Below are 16,427 nucleotides of genomic sequence, written 5' to 3'. Positions count from 1 at the left end.
GGTGGACAAGAGGAGGCGGCAGCGAGAGCCCAGGGTGCTAGTGAAGCATCCCTCATCCTGGCTCCAGCCCTGGACTAGAGAGCGGATTCGCTGGTACGAGACAATTCACAAGTCTTCATTCGCTTACAAATCTCTCCTCTGTGCAAGATTTGGGGCTATAAAAATTCCACCTGGTTCCTAAAGGATCTGAAAGTCAAGGACAATTCAATGTGATGAGGGCTGAGGCAAAGCCAGGCACCAAGACCACAAGGCTCATGGCAAGTGGGAGTGGGGAATGATTAAGACCAGAAAGGCCACGTCTGATGGAGCAGACATGGGCACCAGAAAAAGTTCACATGGCTGGAGCCTAAGAACAGGCACTGCCTGGGCAGGGGCTAGGGGTGACGGGAGAGGCTCTCACATATCTGGAGCAGCACCAGAGGGCAGAGAGATCCACTGGCCCTCAATAAACCAGACATGCTCTGGATTGCATCTGACCAAGGTCATGGAATTAGGGCACTGGAAAAAAACTGGGAGGGAAAACTACCGACCTGCTCTTTAGAGAGCTTCAGAGGAAGCAGGCAACAGTTCAAAGCGAGGACTACATTTTTTCTAAAGATTACATACCACTTTCTTTGGTCCAGATTCCTGCATGGAAGAAATACCCTGTCGCTTCAGATATTCTTCAATTTTCTCCTCATCTATTGAATCCACGGTGACACTCCTCCACAGTTTCTGAAACTCTGTGCCAACAAGACAGTACAATAGGCGTTCACAAGCTACAGCATCTCAGTGATGGACATCAGGCTTCAGTATTATCTCTTCCGGTCTAAATTAGCACATCTGAGATTTCATTATAAAAACAAAGGAAAACAAGAACATTCAAATGCTGGACACTGAGTAGCAGAAGGGCCTGGGAACACAAACTGCATCATTACAGACCAGATCAGCACTACTCTATTTTTAGAGTCTATAAATGAAGGGCCATGTGACTGAGGCCTCGCTGCTTTCCTGGGAAAAAAGGCAGTTGACACTCTTCTTTCATTGCAAAAATCAGTTCTCTCCAATGAAATAGTTCAAATTCCTGCTCATCTCCCGTGAGCTCAGTATACCCCACTTCCTCCCCTGTGGGTGAAAACAACACATAAGGAGATGAGGAACTAAAGCTTTATATGGGAGTGAGGAATTAGAACAGTTTATTTCCACAAGAGCCTTTTGAAACCAAAAAAATCGGGATGGGTGACTAAGAGATCATAAAAGTCAGAGGAAGGAAGCTGAGACAGTAATGCTGTCTGGATAACAAAGGGAAAAGGCTTTCCAGCCAGCCTATATCTTGTTCTCACAGACCCCTGGCCCCTCTGCTACATCACTATTTTTGCAACCAAAAGAGATCACAATTGGGACACGTCCAGAATGAAACTCATTTGCATCTTAAATTTTGTCCCGAAAGACAGATTCAAATAAGCAGGTTTTACCTCATTATTAACATCTACTTTCCAACACAAAAAAATTTCTTCTGATGGCAAATCGTAAGACCTATATCCTCTGGATGACAGAAGAGGGGAAAGGTCCCTGAGTGCTCTGAGGCTGTCGGCCGGGCCTCCTGCTCACACAGGCCTCCCACGCAAGCCCCCTTCCCACACAGGGTCCCAGAGGACTAATCAAGGCAGCGCCCCCTGTCGGCTCGGTCCGTTCACAAGCTGTAAGTAGAGCAGGCACACAGTACTGTGCTGGACCCGACTGTTCTCTTCACTTTTCTTCTTTCCTCCTTTCTAGTTTCAGTACATACTACATGAAGCAAATGATGCCCTAACAGCTGGGACTCTGGTGATACTTAGGAAACCTGTTGTCTGCCACACGCTGAAAAGCTTTTTGTTGATGGTGACCAGCTGCAAAAAATGACATCTACTACAAAGAATTCAATCAGGGCACAAATCTCCAACATCTCTAAATTTTTTAAGTTACAGACACAGTAGAGGCCTCCTTCTCCTATGTGCCCCCTGAACTATCACCTGCATACATTACAGACATTAGTCAACAGGTGACAATTATTTGCATGAGTTTCTCAGCCTCTTGAATGGCTGTAAGTTCCCTGAGCAGGGAATTCTATTTTCCTAAGTTTCCTACTACAGTGGAACTGAACCTAGTACATCCTCACCAATTTGACCACTGAACGTATGAAATGCTATAGTCTGGGCACCACAGAGTATTTGTTTTCTTTTCACATTTTTAAAACTTTTTGGGGGGTAGATATGGCTCAGTGGTAAATCAGATGCTTAGCATGGAGAAGGTGCCGGGTTCAATCCCCAGTACCTCCATTTAAAAGAAACAAAATTTTTTTATTTTAAAATAATTTTACATCATCAGAAAAGTTGCAAAATTAGTACAAAGAATTCCTGCATACCCTTTACCCAGCTTCTCCTCATGTTAACACCATATATAATCTTAGTAAGATTACTGAAACTGATTTACATTGATACAAGCCTATTAACAAGTCCACACACCTTATTCCATTCCAACTTCACCACTATTAGCACCAACGTCCTCATCCCGGTCCAGGGTCCCACTCTGGATTCTGCACTGGATCTCCTTGCTCCAGTCTCTAAGTGTGCCCAGTCCCGCCTTGTCTCCCAGGGCCATGTCACTTTTGAAGAGTTTTGGTCAGTTATTTTAAACAAGGGCCCCAAGGGGTTGTCTGACATTTCCTCGTGATTAAATTGAGGTTCTGGATTCTGGGTAAGAATATCACCGAAATGACACCGTGCTTGCTTCTCGGTGCCCAACATCAAGGGTACATGCCGGTCCTATGTCTTATTACTGGGGCTGTTAAGCTAACCATTGGTTAAGGTGGAGTCTGTCAGATTTCTCCATTAAGCTATTCTTTTTCCTTTTATAATTACTAAGCATCCTGTAGGGAGATCTACTGAGATTATGCAAATATCCTGCTTCTCAGCATACTTCAGGTCACTAATTTTAGCATCCATTGATGGCTCTTGCCTACAACAATTTTATTAATTGTGGGTTTGCCTAATGGCATATTATTTCCATCATTCCTTTCATAAGTATGGGTCAGAACTGTAAGGAAGACTGTTCTTGCTCCAATTTATCTATTCAATTGTTTATTTAATTTACTATGGCTTCATGGATACTTATTTTATTTCATGAATTATAATCCATTACAATCATTATTTCACTGTTCAAATATCCTGGCTTTGGTCATTAAGTCCCTTCAAATTGTTCCTGTGTCTTTTTGACTTGCTTCTCCTTTTTGTTGCCTGTTTTTGGGTTTTTTGAGCACACTCTTAACTTCTGGTCCAAAACATGTTCCAAGCTCATCTTGCATTTCCCCAAACTTGGAATCAACCATTTTGCCAAGGAGTCCTGACTCATTTTATTGGAGAATGGTATTTAGAAACTGAGACCTAATCATTCTGTCTTCTTTTTCCATGAAAATAACTTTTTTTTTTTTTTGAAAATAATAAATGATTAGGGTACATAAAATTTAAAGACAGATAATTTGTTAAGAGAGAGTATCTCCAAGTATCATGAAAGTTTGGCACGCTCTAAATTATAATGGTAGATAAAACAGGAACTGTTTTAAAAATCTGCTGTCTTTTAACAAAAGAAAACAGACTAGAATTTAAAAACTCAGATTTGACCCTTTCACCTGAAGAGAATTCCATCCCACTTGAGCTAAGAATGAAACCTGTAACAGAAAGTATGCCAGAGAAGGAAAGAAAATAAGTAAACTCATCGATAAGGCTTTGCTTAAAATCCCAAGTAACCCGTTCACATTTGGCTGCACCCAGAGCCTTCCTGTGAAATGCAAGGTCAGCAGAACAGCATGGACCGTAGAGCCAGCTGGCCTGGCTGTGAGCCCAGGGCCCCAGTTTCTAACTGTGTAACATGGGGCAAGTCACTTAACCTCTCTGCCTCAGTTTCCTGATCTGTAAAATAGGGATGATGATAATTAAGCTGTCTCACAGAGCTGTGGGGGTTGAATGCGTTAAAATACATAAAGCACCGAGCATAATGCTTAGAAAAGAAAAAGCACTAGCCCTCCCCGCCAGTTACCATCATCTTCCAACATCTATCATCTCCCTTCTGAGTCCTAACGCCGTAAAGGAAAGCAGTATAAAACACCTAAGAAAAGGATTAGCTAAGATAGAGTGATCTCATTTACATAAAATAGAAAAAAAACCGAAATCCTAAAAATTTCTCACACACAGAAAAAGTACACACGTTAAATGCACTGGAAAAATCTGAAAAAAATACACACCAATGCATATCCCCAAAGAGAAAAAATAAGGTTTGCTTCGAGAGTTTCCATTTTGCCCTATAAAATTCTTGACAAGAAATTTTGTATCAGAGGTGTCTGTATATTACTAGCATTATTTTTAAATACATACATGACAACCTGAGAATAAGAAGGATCATACTTACTAGCAATTAAAACACGTACTGCTTTTTCTTACATCCACATTAGACCACGGTGCTCTAAGAACATTAGACTCAAGGCACACCTCTGCCATTAAAGAAGAAAAGGCAAACTCAAACAGCACACACCACATCTTTCTGCGTTTTCCTCTACTTGTTATTAGGATGCCTTCTCTTTCCTTCACAAGTGTTACCCATTTTGCACCTCCAGAAATACAAACATTTCTCAATTTACCTCATCCCCTAAAGTAGTAATCCGAAATTTCAGATACTACCCAAATAATGCCTCTTGTGTGATAAGACAGAAAAATAGCTCCCCAAAGGCTTACCCCTCAGAACCTACAATTATATTACCTTGTACGGCAAAAGGGACTTTGAAGATGTGATTAAAAATCTTGAGATGAGGAGATTATCCTGGACTACCCCGATGGGCCCAGTGTAATCACAGGGTCCTTATCAGGGAAAGAGAGAGGCAGGAGAGCCAGAGCCAGAGAAGATGTGATGAAAGACGCAGGCTGCACAGTGATGCAAGGCCATGAGCCAGAAATGCGGGCAGCCTCTAGAAGTTGGAAAAGGCAAGAAAACGAATTCTCCCTGAGAGCCTCCAGAAGGAATGCAGACCTAAGACCCATTTTAGACTTCTAGCCTCCAGAACAGAAAGTAAATTAATAACTTTGTGTTGTTTTAAGCCACTAAGTTTGTGGTAATTTGTTACAGCAGCAATAGGAAAGTAATACCCATGGCTTCAGACTTTTCGTCTTTAAAAAGTATAATTTAAGCAGGTAAGATTAGACAGACACCTGACATTTCATTCTCAGCACTCCAACAAATATTTGTTGAGGATTCTGTCACCAGAACAGTGGTACACACTGGACACCTAGAAAGAACAGGGATGGTTTGCCAAAATCAGTGTGGCAGTGCAACTGGGCAGAAGCCAGGAGACTGTGGCTGGGAAGGAGGAAAACAATTGGGTGCTATTTGCTGTGCTCAGTGATCCTGCTAAGATGTGACCCTGAGCAATGGCACTTTTTACTCAAGGTAAAGTGACACCAGTACAAAGGGTAAGGAAGAGAAACCTTGGGGTAACTCTCTGAAAACTGCTTTGCAACAGAAGACACACTATCCTCAACAGGAAATATACTTCTGAGTAATTACCTTTTAAAGTTTTCACTTTATTGTATTAAGATATAATTTAGAAGTAAAATTTGCACATTTTAGTGTACAGTTCCTAAGGTTTTAACAAATGCATCATCATGTGAACACAGTCACAATACAGAACAATACCATGACGGTAAAAACCACGCCTCTGCTGCTTCACAGTCAGCCCCTCCCTCACCAGCAGCCCCTCCAACTACTGATCTATTAATCTGTTCCTACAGTTTCGTTTCCCAGAGTATCATAAACATGTAGTATAAATAACACAATATATAGCCTTTTGAATCTTGCTTCAATAAGTGTGACACATCTGTTCCTTTTTATTGGGAAGTCATATTCCATTGGAAGGATGTACCACACTTGGGGGCAATGAAGGGACAGTTAAAAGATACCTGAGTTGTTTCCAGTTTTTGGAAATAATGAGTAAAAGCCAACGTGCACATGGATTTTGAATGAACTTGGGTAAAAACCTAAGAGTGGGATGGCTGGTCATCCAGTCATACATATTACAATATAGTAATAAATATTTAACTTTCCAAAGAATGACACTGGACCCACACCTCACACTGTATGGAAAGATTAATTCAAAACGATCAAAGACTTAAATGTAAGAGCTAAAATGGTGACTCTTCAAAGAAAAAACAGGAATAAATCTTTGTGTTGTTGCATTAGGGAATGGTTTCTTAGACATGACACCAAAAGCACAAGCAACAGAAGACAAAATAAATTGTACTTCATCAAAATTAAAAGCTTTTGCATCTCAAAGGAAACTATCAATAAAGTGAAAAGACAACTCACAGAATGGATGAAAATATTCACAAAGCATAAATCTCTTAAGAGACTTGTATCCAGAATAAAGAAATCTTTAAAAAATTCTGTAATTAAAAAAACACAATTTTTAAAATGGCAAAGAACTTAGACATTTCTCAAAAGACAATATAAAAATGGCCATTAAAACATGAAAAGATGCTACAATGCTCATCATTAGAGAAATGCAAGTCAAAATCACAATGAGATAACCATTTCATACCCAGTAGGACAACTTAAATAAGCGCTGGCTGGCAAGGATGTGCAGAAACCGGAACCCTCATAATTGCTGGTGGGAATGTAAAATGATGCGGCCACTTTACAAAGCAGTGTGGCAACTGCTCAAAAAGGTAGCCATCAGAATTACCACATGATTCAGCAACTCCACTCTAAGTATATACTTAAGAGAAATGAAAAATTATGTCCACACAAAAACTTGGACATGAATTTCATAGCAGCATTATTCGTAATAGCCAAAATGTAGAAACAACTCAAATGTCCATCAACTGATGAATGGATAAATAAAATGCGGTATATCCATAATGTAATACTGTTTTTTAATGTAAGCATTTAGTGCTCTATTTCCCTTTAAGCACTGCTGTAGCCACATCCCATGAATTCGGATTTGTTGTGCTTTCACTTTCATTTAACTCAACATTTTTTACTTCCCTTGTGATTTCCTCCTTGAATCATGAGTTATTTGCGTGTTATTTAATTTCCTAATATTTTTGGAGAGCTTCCAAATATATCTGACTTCTAGTCTAATTCCATTATGATCCAAGCACATCCTTTGTATGCTTTCAAGTCTTTTAAGTTCATTAAGGTTTTGTGGCCTGGAACACCACGTGTCTTGGTGAATACTTCACATGCACTGGAAAACATGTGCATTCTGCTGTTGGTAGTCAAGTTTTACAAGCCAATGAGGTCAAATTGGTTGACAGTGTTGTTTAAGACTTCTATATCCTCACTAATTTTCCATTTATTTCTTCAGTCGGTAAGAGAGAGAGGAGTGCTGTGAACTTCAATCTTAATTGTAGGTTTACCTATTTCTCCTTTTAGTTATGTATTTTTAACCCAAGTATTTTAAAGCTCTGGTGTTAGATATGTACGTATTTAGGACTGTTAATATATTCTTAGAGAACTGAACCCTTTATCATTATGCAATGTTCCTCTTAATCCTTGGTAAGCTGCTCTGCTCTGAAGTCTACTTTGATAGTAATATTGCAGCTTTCCTTTGACCAGTGTTTGTATGGGATATCATTTTATATTCTTTTACTTTAAACCTGTGCCTTTATGAGTTTCTTATAGACAGAACATACTGGGGCCTTGCTTCTGTACCCAATCTGAAAATCTGCCTTCATTACTATGTTGAGACAATTTACATCTTCCTCAGTTTAGTATGTTTAGATGATTTTTACAATGAAAAAGTATGTTAGATGATTTTATATGTTTAGACAGATGAAAATCTGAATTAATTAGTATGTTTAGATGATTTACATTTAACATAATTATTAATATGGTCAGAGTAAAATCTATCATCTTGCATTTCTTCCATTTACTCCTTTTTTCCTTTTCTGTGTTCATTTGGATTAACCACATTTTTATGATACCATTTTATCTCCATTGTCTCATTATTTACACTTTTACTTATTCAGATATATGTAACTGACATATAACATTGTATTAGCTTTACATATGCAACATAATGATTTGATATATGTATATACTGGAAATGATTACATCAGTAAGTTTAGTTATTTAACATACATGGCCTCACACAGTTCTAAGTTTTTTTCTTGTGATGAGAACTTTTAAGACCTACTCTCAGCAGCTTTCAAATGTACAATATAGTATTGTTAACCATAGTTACTTTTTCTTTTTAATGGTTTTAGTGGTTGCCCTAGGGTTTACAATACACAGCTTTAATTAACCAGGGCCGAGTTTCAAGTAAGTTATACAAGTTCACATGTAAATTTTAACTAGACAAACATAAATTTTATAGTTTACTTTCATCTGTTCCATTTACAGCACACTTACTTGTACTGATCCAAGTTTATGTCTAGTATCACATCCCTTCTGCCTGAAGAACTAACTTAGCACTTCTGGTGATGCAAGGTCTGATGACAATGAATTCTCTCAGCTTCTGTGATACTGAGAGAATACTCCTCTGAGAGAGTGTTTCTCTTTCATTTTTTAAAGATTACTTTTCCTGGGTACAGAATTCTGGGCTGGAAACTTTTTCCCTTTTAGCACTTTAAAGATGCTACTGCACTGTGTTTTGGTTTGTACAGGTTCAAAGGAGAATTCTGCTGTAACTCTTTTCCTCTGACGACCTTCAGTACCTTCTCTTCGTTTCCAGTTTTCAGCAGTTGGAATGGGATGCGTCCAGGTGCTTTCCTGCGATTTGTTTGGGGGGGTCATCTTACCTCATGTTCTCTGAGCTTCCTGGGTCTTTGTTTTGGTGTCTATCACTAACTTTGGAAAATATTTGGCCTTTATTTCTTCTGACCCATTCTCTTTCTCTTCTCCTGAGATTTTACGTTCAGATCATTTGATATTATCCCACAGCTAACGGAGGCTCTGTTGTTTTGGGGGTTTTTTTCCACATTTTTCTCTCTGCATTTCAGTTTGACAATCTGTACTGGCCTATCTTCGAGTTTACAGGTGTTTCCTTGGTGATGTCAAGTTGACTGATAAGCTTACTGAAGGCATTCTTTGTCTCTGCTACCATGCTTTTCATTTCTAGAATTTTCATTTGATTTTCTTACGTCTATCTCTCTGCTGAAATATCCTACCTGATCATACATGACTGCCTTTTCTACTAGAAGCCTTAATATATTAACCAGAGTAATTTTAAATTCTATGTCTGACAGTTCCAGTATCTGTGTCCTAAAGAGGCTGGTTCCGTCCATTCCCTTGTCTCAAAAATGCCCTGCTTTCTTTTCTTTGCTTCTTTTTAAGCCTCATAATTTTTTTGAAAGCAGGATATCCTCTGTAGGACTGCAGAGACTGAGGGAAATAGTTTCTGTGCCTCGATACGGGCACACCTTTCCTTCTGCCAGGCCTTTCGTGTGAGGAGTCAGAGGTCTTCTATTGTCAGAACATGGACTTGGTTGGGGATTTGCTGCTGCTGTGGTTACTCGTAATGCCCCACAGGCTCCCAGTTCCTCTAGCCAGCCCTTGTGTTTAGGGTAGAGACTCCTTTGCCAGAGGGGTTTTTCTCTGCTCCACCTGCAGTTTTAGGTCTTCAATTTATGCAACACCTCGGACGGTCAGCTGACCTCTGTGTTCTTACGGAATTCCACTGTCACCTGCTACCCAACATCCGTTAGCCTGGTATGGGGTGGGGGTTCTCCGATATTCTGATGAAGGCTTGGCCTCAGACAAGCACCCTGGTCCTCAGCGCTGCTGCCTTGCCCCCTCTGCTAAAGCTCTGGCCCAGCGCACACTCTTGTCCCTTCCCCTGGGGTAGAGGGTTTTCTCTTCTCTTCCCGCAGCAGTTTAATCTCACAGCAGACAGGGAAGGGAGGAGCCAGACAGGGCTCGGGTCTTTCCCGAAGCACCTATGCTGTCCTCCTGCAGACCCTCCCGGCGAGGGCAGCACCCCGGGCCGAGCCTCCTGTAAACGCCCAGGGAGGAAGAGGCTGCAAGTGGGCATCTGCCGCCCCAGCGGCCCCGTATTTTCTTGCTAGTCCACACTAGGCCTTTAGCAGGTCATCAAACATTTTAATCGAATTCTTCTGAGTGCTATTCATGTTCTCTGTCCCAGGTGAACAGGTTTGCATGCCATCTCTTCTTGGAGGTACCTGTCTTTTCCTCGATTTCAGGTTGGATGGTCGCCCTGCAAACTCAGCCCTCTGACGGGGTCTGCAGTGGGCTGGGGTTTGTTGCTGCAGTAGCAGTAAGGGTGGGAACAGTGCTTTCTCCAGCTTTCTCCATTCTAAGTGAAAGCTAGAAGCCCCCAACTATCTACTTTTTATCCAAACTTTAAGAACCATGTGATTCACATGACCAGCTCTGCTCACAGAAGGTACATATGAGACAACAGCTTCAGGTCAAACTCACATCAGCGATAAAAAGCATCTGATTCCAAGAAAGCACACAAAATTGTTTAAAAATGTATACCGTAACAGGAATTTTTATGTGTTAAATTAACCACAGCTGTTGAAGGAAGTATGTCACACAGGAAAGAATACTTCTAACATTTTCAACACGAATTTGTTAAATTCTATCAACTTGTTAAAATTGTATTCATTTGTTTAGAATAAGTGTTACATGATAAAACCGTGTAGCAACTAAACTGTGTACTTCTCTGTGCATAACAAAAAGGTAAGGAGAAAAAAATACATACAATAAAAATACCTTTTAATCAGTGGTGAATTTCATTGTTGTTTTTTTAACCAAGCCTCTACGTTATGAGCATTATAAAATTTCAGTTCCTTGAAGACTAAAACTAGTTTCACTTTGTACCTGATACATTCAGAGTCTACGCACTTCAGGCCACTTATGACACAATCACGGGCAACGGTCTGGCAACTCAGTCTGTATGTTATATACCACCACCAAGAATAGACAACACTGTACATTGTCATGGTATAATGGAAATGAAAGTACAATAAAACAAAATTTATTTCCTTTTGCTAAAAGAAACATCACTTGAGCTATATTCAGAGGAAGATACCTGAATAAAATGTCTTTTTTTTCCCCTAATAAAACATTTCTACTTTAATCCTTGCCTTTCCCTAGCTGAATGCTATTGCAGTATTTAAATACATCTACTATGTCAATGTAGTACAGCTGAATAAATACTTAGATGAACACTGCAAGGCAGGGCCTCATTTTAGAGACAGGATCTCATAGGATCCCAAATATAATTACTTTTTAATGTATGCAGGGACAGAAAATGCTCAGCTAACAGAGGTATAAAGAGAAACATACTGGTTTTAATTTTACAAAATCATTGCAAGAAAATACAAGTTAAAATCAAGATAACCTTTATTTTCTGTGAGGATGGCAAAGTCAACTAAGAGCACCTAGCACCTAGCAGTGAGGGTAATGAAATGGGTACCTTCTCATATACTGCTGTGAAGGGGTAAACTGGTCCCCAAAAAACTGCTGCAAACTTTATGGTGGGCATTAGACAGGGCGCTGAAATTTTTTCAAGTATCCTTGTATTCTGACCTACCAATTACACTTCAAGAAAACTAGAATAAGGAGATAATCAGGCAAGTGCACATCTACTCATGTGTAAGAACTAAGCATTATTTATAATAGCATACGGCAAAACAAAACAAAACACAAACTACATTTCTCTCTGTGGGGCCTCAGATAAACTGTTTTAAAGTACGTCCATATATGGAATACCATATAGCTATTATAAAAAGAATGACCTAAAACAGCATTAGAGCCCCAGGGGGAGTAGCTACTGGGAGAAGTCCTGGATTCTAAGGATAAAGTTGAAATCATTTAAGCTTCCAGGCAGAAAAGAACAAGCTGCCAGCAATGGGGGAAAGTCAGATTGTCATTGGACTTCTTACTAGGAACACCAGCTAATATTTGACTGCAAAAGATAAGTGCCTCCAATTTTGGAATTGAGTCTGCTTCTTTGCTATCTGTCTAACCAACTTCAAAACTACAGAGTCAGTGAGTCAATAATCAGCTAAGTAAGGCATCCTGATGAGTAAGCTTAAAACATCTAGTATTTTGGTACTACTTTATATTTTTAAGACTACTACTAATTGCTAACCTTGCTGTTACTATTATTTTTACTGTGTGCCAGGTTCTAAGCCCTAAGCATTTTTATTTACATTAACTCGTTTAATCTTCACAGGGTCCACTGAAGTGCAGACACCATTAGTCCTATTTTATACATGAAGAATCTCAAACAGAGAGGGGTTATGTATCTTGCCTAAGCTAGTAAGGAGCAGAGACGAGATTTAAACCTACAGCTGACTACTCAGACCATCCTCTTGACCACTGCATTTGTACTGCCCCTACATGAGTAAGATCCTGATTTAAGGAAATAAATGCCTATGTGAAGTAAAACACACACCTAGATCCAAATACTCTGTGTTCACTTACCTATTTCATTTTTTAATTTACAACACAATGGACTCTCTCCTTACTTATGCTATATCTCAGTTTAGGACGCTGGCTTCTATTACAGATAGAATGAAGGGTAAATCTTCAGTGTGACTGAAAGCTTGCTTACTGCTCAGGATTTCCTCTCTATGCTAAGAGTGCCACCTAGTGGGCTAAAACAAAAATCTTCATCAGCACAATTGAGACAAAAAATTTTGAGAAAACACAAAAAAAAGAGACGGATAGTGAGGAAGACAAATGTTAAGATATGCATCAATTTTCAACAGGTCTTCTCTGAAAACACACATAATTTACATCATTAACCAAAAAAATCTCAGTTTTATAAATTAGTGATTTATGCAATACCAACACTTTCAACCAAAAGAACAGTGTCTCACCCCTGAAGTTCCTGTGAGTAACTATGACCCCCGGTGTCTCTACAGCACCGTATGAACATCACAATGACACGCTGTATGATTCTGTACCACATGTGAACCCATGTCATTTCTCCCTTAGCCTGGACTCAAGGACAGAAACCTTACTTACTTTGCTGTGTCTTACATCACTGAATGTGCTGAATGAAAGAACTTATGAAAAGAAGCTTGAAGAGAATGTGCCTTAATATTTGTTTTATAAACATAAACTACCTTTAACATAATTCTCAACCTGGGCAATGTCTGAACACATTTTTGGTTGTCACACTGTGGGGGAAGATATGCTCCTGGCACCTAAAACAGCCAGGGACGCTGCTGATCACCCACAATGCATAGTGACAACCATGACACCAAACAAATTATCTAGCTCCAAATGTCAATACTGCCAAGGCTGAAAAACCTTGCTTTCTCCCAGCCATCTTCCCTGAAAATTACAGATTAATGAAAAACACCAATTTATAACAAATTGAGCCTAGAACCCAATTTTGTTTTACATATATAAGCAAAGTATTAATACACATTTGATTTTCTAGTAATATACAACACATAATGTATATGAATATAGTATGATTAATATACAATGTATAATGTGTATGAATACAATATGATTAACCTTTGTAAATCACAGAAAAGTTACACTTCATAATTTTTAGAACTTTCCCACGAACTCTTTATCACCTAAGGAAAATACCAAGTACGGTACATAAGCTGCCAATGAATCATACCTTTATTAGTTCATCTGTAGCTATCACCTTCAATGGTAATTCTACATATAAATGTAAACAGCTATTCCATTTATATTCTAGTATGTATAAATGTGCTTGAATAATTATGAGTGTTGAAATACATTTTTTAAATATAAATCAATTTCATTTCTCTTTATTTCACAGTTTGGGTATTATACTGACTTAAGAAATTCTGTGTATAGGTAAATTACATTATTTATGAATTTTATTTTTACAAGGGCAAAGAAGATGTTACAAAGTATTTGTTATAAAAACTGTCCACTGAATTTGGTTAAACAATTAAAAAACCACTAGCTTACCAAAAAGATCAGTCTCTCCCCCAGCCTTTGCTATTCTCTCCCTGAAAACCCTCTCCCTCCCCTGACAACTGCCCCCATGGCCACAGTTCTGACACTTTACAAGGCTGGCTCTACCTCCCTCTCCACCTTTTTCACAGAGATCTCTGAGCTCCACTCTTCCCACAACCCACGAGCTAAGCACATCCTCATTTACCTCTTTCCTAGCATTTGATACAATCTGCAATCATTTTTAATTTTGTATATCACCTATTTTCCCCGTTGGAATTTAAGCTCTATGAAGGCAGAAACCACCCTATGCTGCTCACTACAGTATCCCCTACATTAGCAAAATGACGAGGGCAAGCAACAGGAGATCCGTAAATATCTGCTGAATAAATGGACTCATGAATAAATGATTATAGATGGTAACAAAAATCTCAGAAAATATCAACTCAAGAGTAAAAGAATGAAGTTGATAAACTAATACCTATAGGTTTAAGCAAATTACTTAAAAGATATAAAGAGAACCACTTTATATATACATGAGCCAGAAATAAATGATACAAATTCCAAATAAATAATGAGGAGACTACATTAGATAATAAAGACAGTAAATACAAAATGACACTCAGAGCTGATTCAGAAAGTTCAAACTAAAATAAAAGAATACAGGTATAAAGTGAGAGAAAGGGCAAAAATATATCAAAAAAAACCCCACAAGGGATTATTAGATAATAATAGGAGATAAAGTTGGACCTCAAATAAAACAATATTCATTACAACTAAGAGGGATACTGAATGATTATGGATACAATACTTAAACTATGACCATGATGGTTAAGAACACTTATAAACCAAAACCTGTACAAAAATCTATAAAGCAGTAACTACTGGCAAAATTAACAAAAATATAAAAGTAACAGGAGTTATTAATATTTGCTCAGTCACTGCTCAGATCAAGTAGTCAAAAAAACTAGTACCTGGGTGATCTAAGTTTCTTTTAAAACAAAAACTCAACAACAAAAATTAAACTGATAAACCAAACCAAACAGATAAACCAGCATAACAAAGAAATAAGGAAGAAAGCCCATATAGAAAAAGTTAGCAATAAAAGGGAAAATAACAGAGAGAAAAAAAAATCAGACAAGTTCTTGGGCCATACTCTGTAAAAGTATATGCTATTAAATTTGAGAATTTAAAATGGGTGATTCTGTAGGAAAATATAAATTACTAAAATTGACCCACAAGACAGAAAACTTAGAGAAGGACATAACCAAAGAAGACATTAAGAATGCTGTCAATACACACACACACACACACACAAGAGAGAAAGAAAAAGAAAAAGAAAGAAAGAAAAGAAAAAAAGAATGTTGTCAAAAAATAAGCCAGATACATTCATGGGTGTATGCTTTCAAATCTTTGAGAAATCCAATATACTCCTAAAGAAAAGTAAGGAAGGACAGAAAGGGAAGGCAGGAAGGGAGGAAAGACTATTTCTCTTCTAATGAATCCAGCATTACACTATACCAAACCCTGAAAGGCACACAAAAAAGAAACCTGACCACCCTGAAGCAAAAATCCTTACATACACCAGTAAAAAGAATGCAGAAATGCATAAACCAAAGAAGGGTTATTTTAGGAGTATAAGGATAGTTCAATATTGGGAAAGCTAGTAATGTATTTCACAACAGCAATAAAGATCTTAAAAGATGCAAAAATGACTTACTGTTTACCTTCCCAGTATCTTCCTGATTTATATGTATTAAAAAATAGATACACACATATCCTCTATGTAAGGTATATGTAAGGATATTTCCTGAGGCACTGTTGAATGTTTAAAAGTTCATTCATCAGGTACACGTATAAAATGGAATACTAAACAGCTATTTACAGAGTATCCGTAGTACAGAGAAAGTAAACCAGAAAAATAAACATTCAGCTATTCACAGAACTTATTTCTGGATGTGTGAAACTTTACTAACAAGCATATAGGATTACTTTCATAATTTGAAGGGAAAAAAGTAAAAATCCTCATTTTGTCCTGTAAGGCCAAGTTATGAGGAGATGGGAAGAGGTTAAGCCAATAAAGGCCATATAAAATGGCAAATGAAAACGGGGGTAATACTAAGGAACAGAACTCTAGGTAAAAGATACACAGATAGGAAAAGACTGAGCAAAAGGTAAAACAAGAGTATCCACAGAAAGCACACACAAGGGACAGAAAACAGCAATGCTTATTAGTACAGGTCCAGTGTGACGGTCACGGCTAAATCAAACTGTGCTCCTAAAATTTCTCCAATGAAACACTACCAAGAAATCCTAGTTTCATGCTGCTGTTACAGAGCTTCTACCATCTCTTTACTTTCAAACACCTGCCTCAAGGTAAGCATCAACTTCCAGAAGATATGCTGCACCAGGCTGCCATCAAGAGAGCAGGCTTAATACTAAAATGTCCCATTGAGAAAGCCTGTCATTTGCTGAAGGTGCCCAAGATAAATGGAAGAGAAACT

General features: G+C 38.4%; 1 protein-coding gene across 2 annotated transcripts in view; it reads right to left on the bottom strand.

The window, feature by feature from the left end:
- The window catches only part of GTF2E2 (general transcription factor IIE subunit 2), a 59,901-nt gene that overhangs the window by 1,139 nt on the left and 42,335 nt on the right, over positions 1 to 16,427 (bottom strand). Inside the window, exon 7 of one of the 2 annotated variants that reach the window (XM_010987983.3) lies at positions 607 to 722. In XM_010987983.3, coding sequence (XP_010986285.1) covers positions 607 to 722 — 116 coding nt within the window. Of the gene's footprint in view, positions 1 to 606; positions 823 to 16,427 lie in introns of those variants that run through there. The other variant, XM_031440177.2, reaches the window with a different exon arrangement.

Source organism: Camelus dromedarius, chromosome 22 (assembly GCF_036321535.1).
Source record: "Camelus dromedarius isolate mCamDro1 chromosome 22, mCamDro1.pat, whole genome shotgun sequence".
Taxonomy (NCBI): domain Eukaryota; kingdom Metazoa; phylum Chordata; class Mammalia; order Artiodactyla; family Camelidae; genus Camelus; species Camelus dromedarius.
The sequence above is the reverse complement of the archived record's forward strand: the minus strand, read 5'-3'. Positions and strand labels throughout refer to the sequence as shown.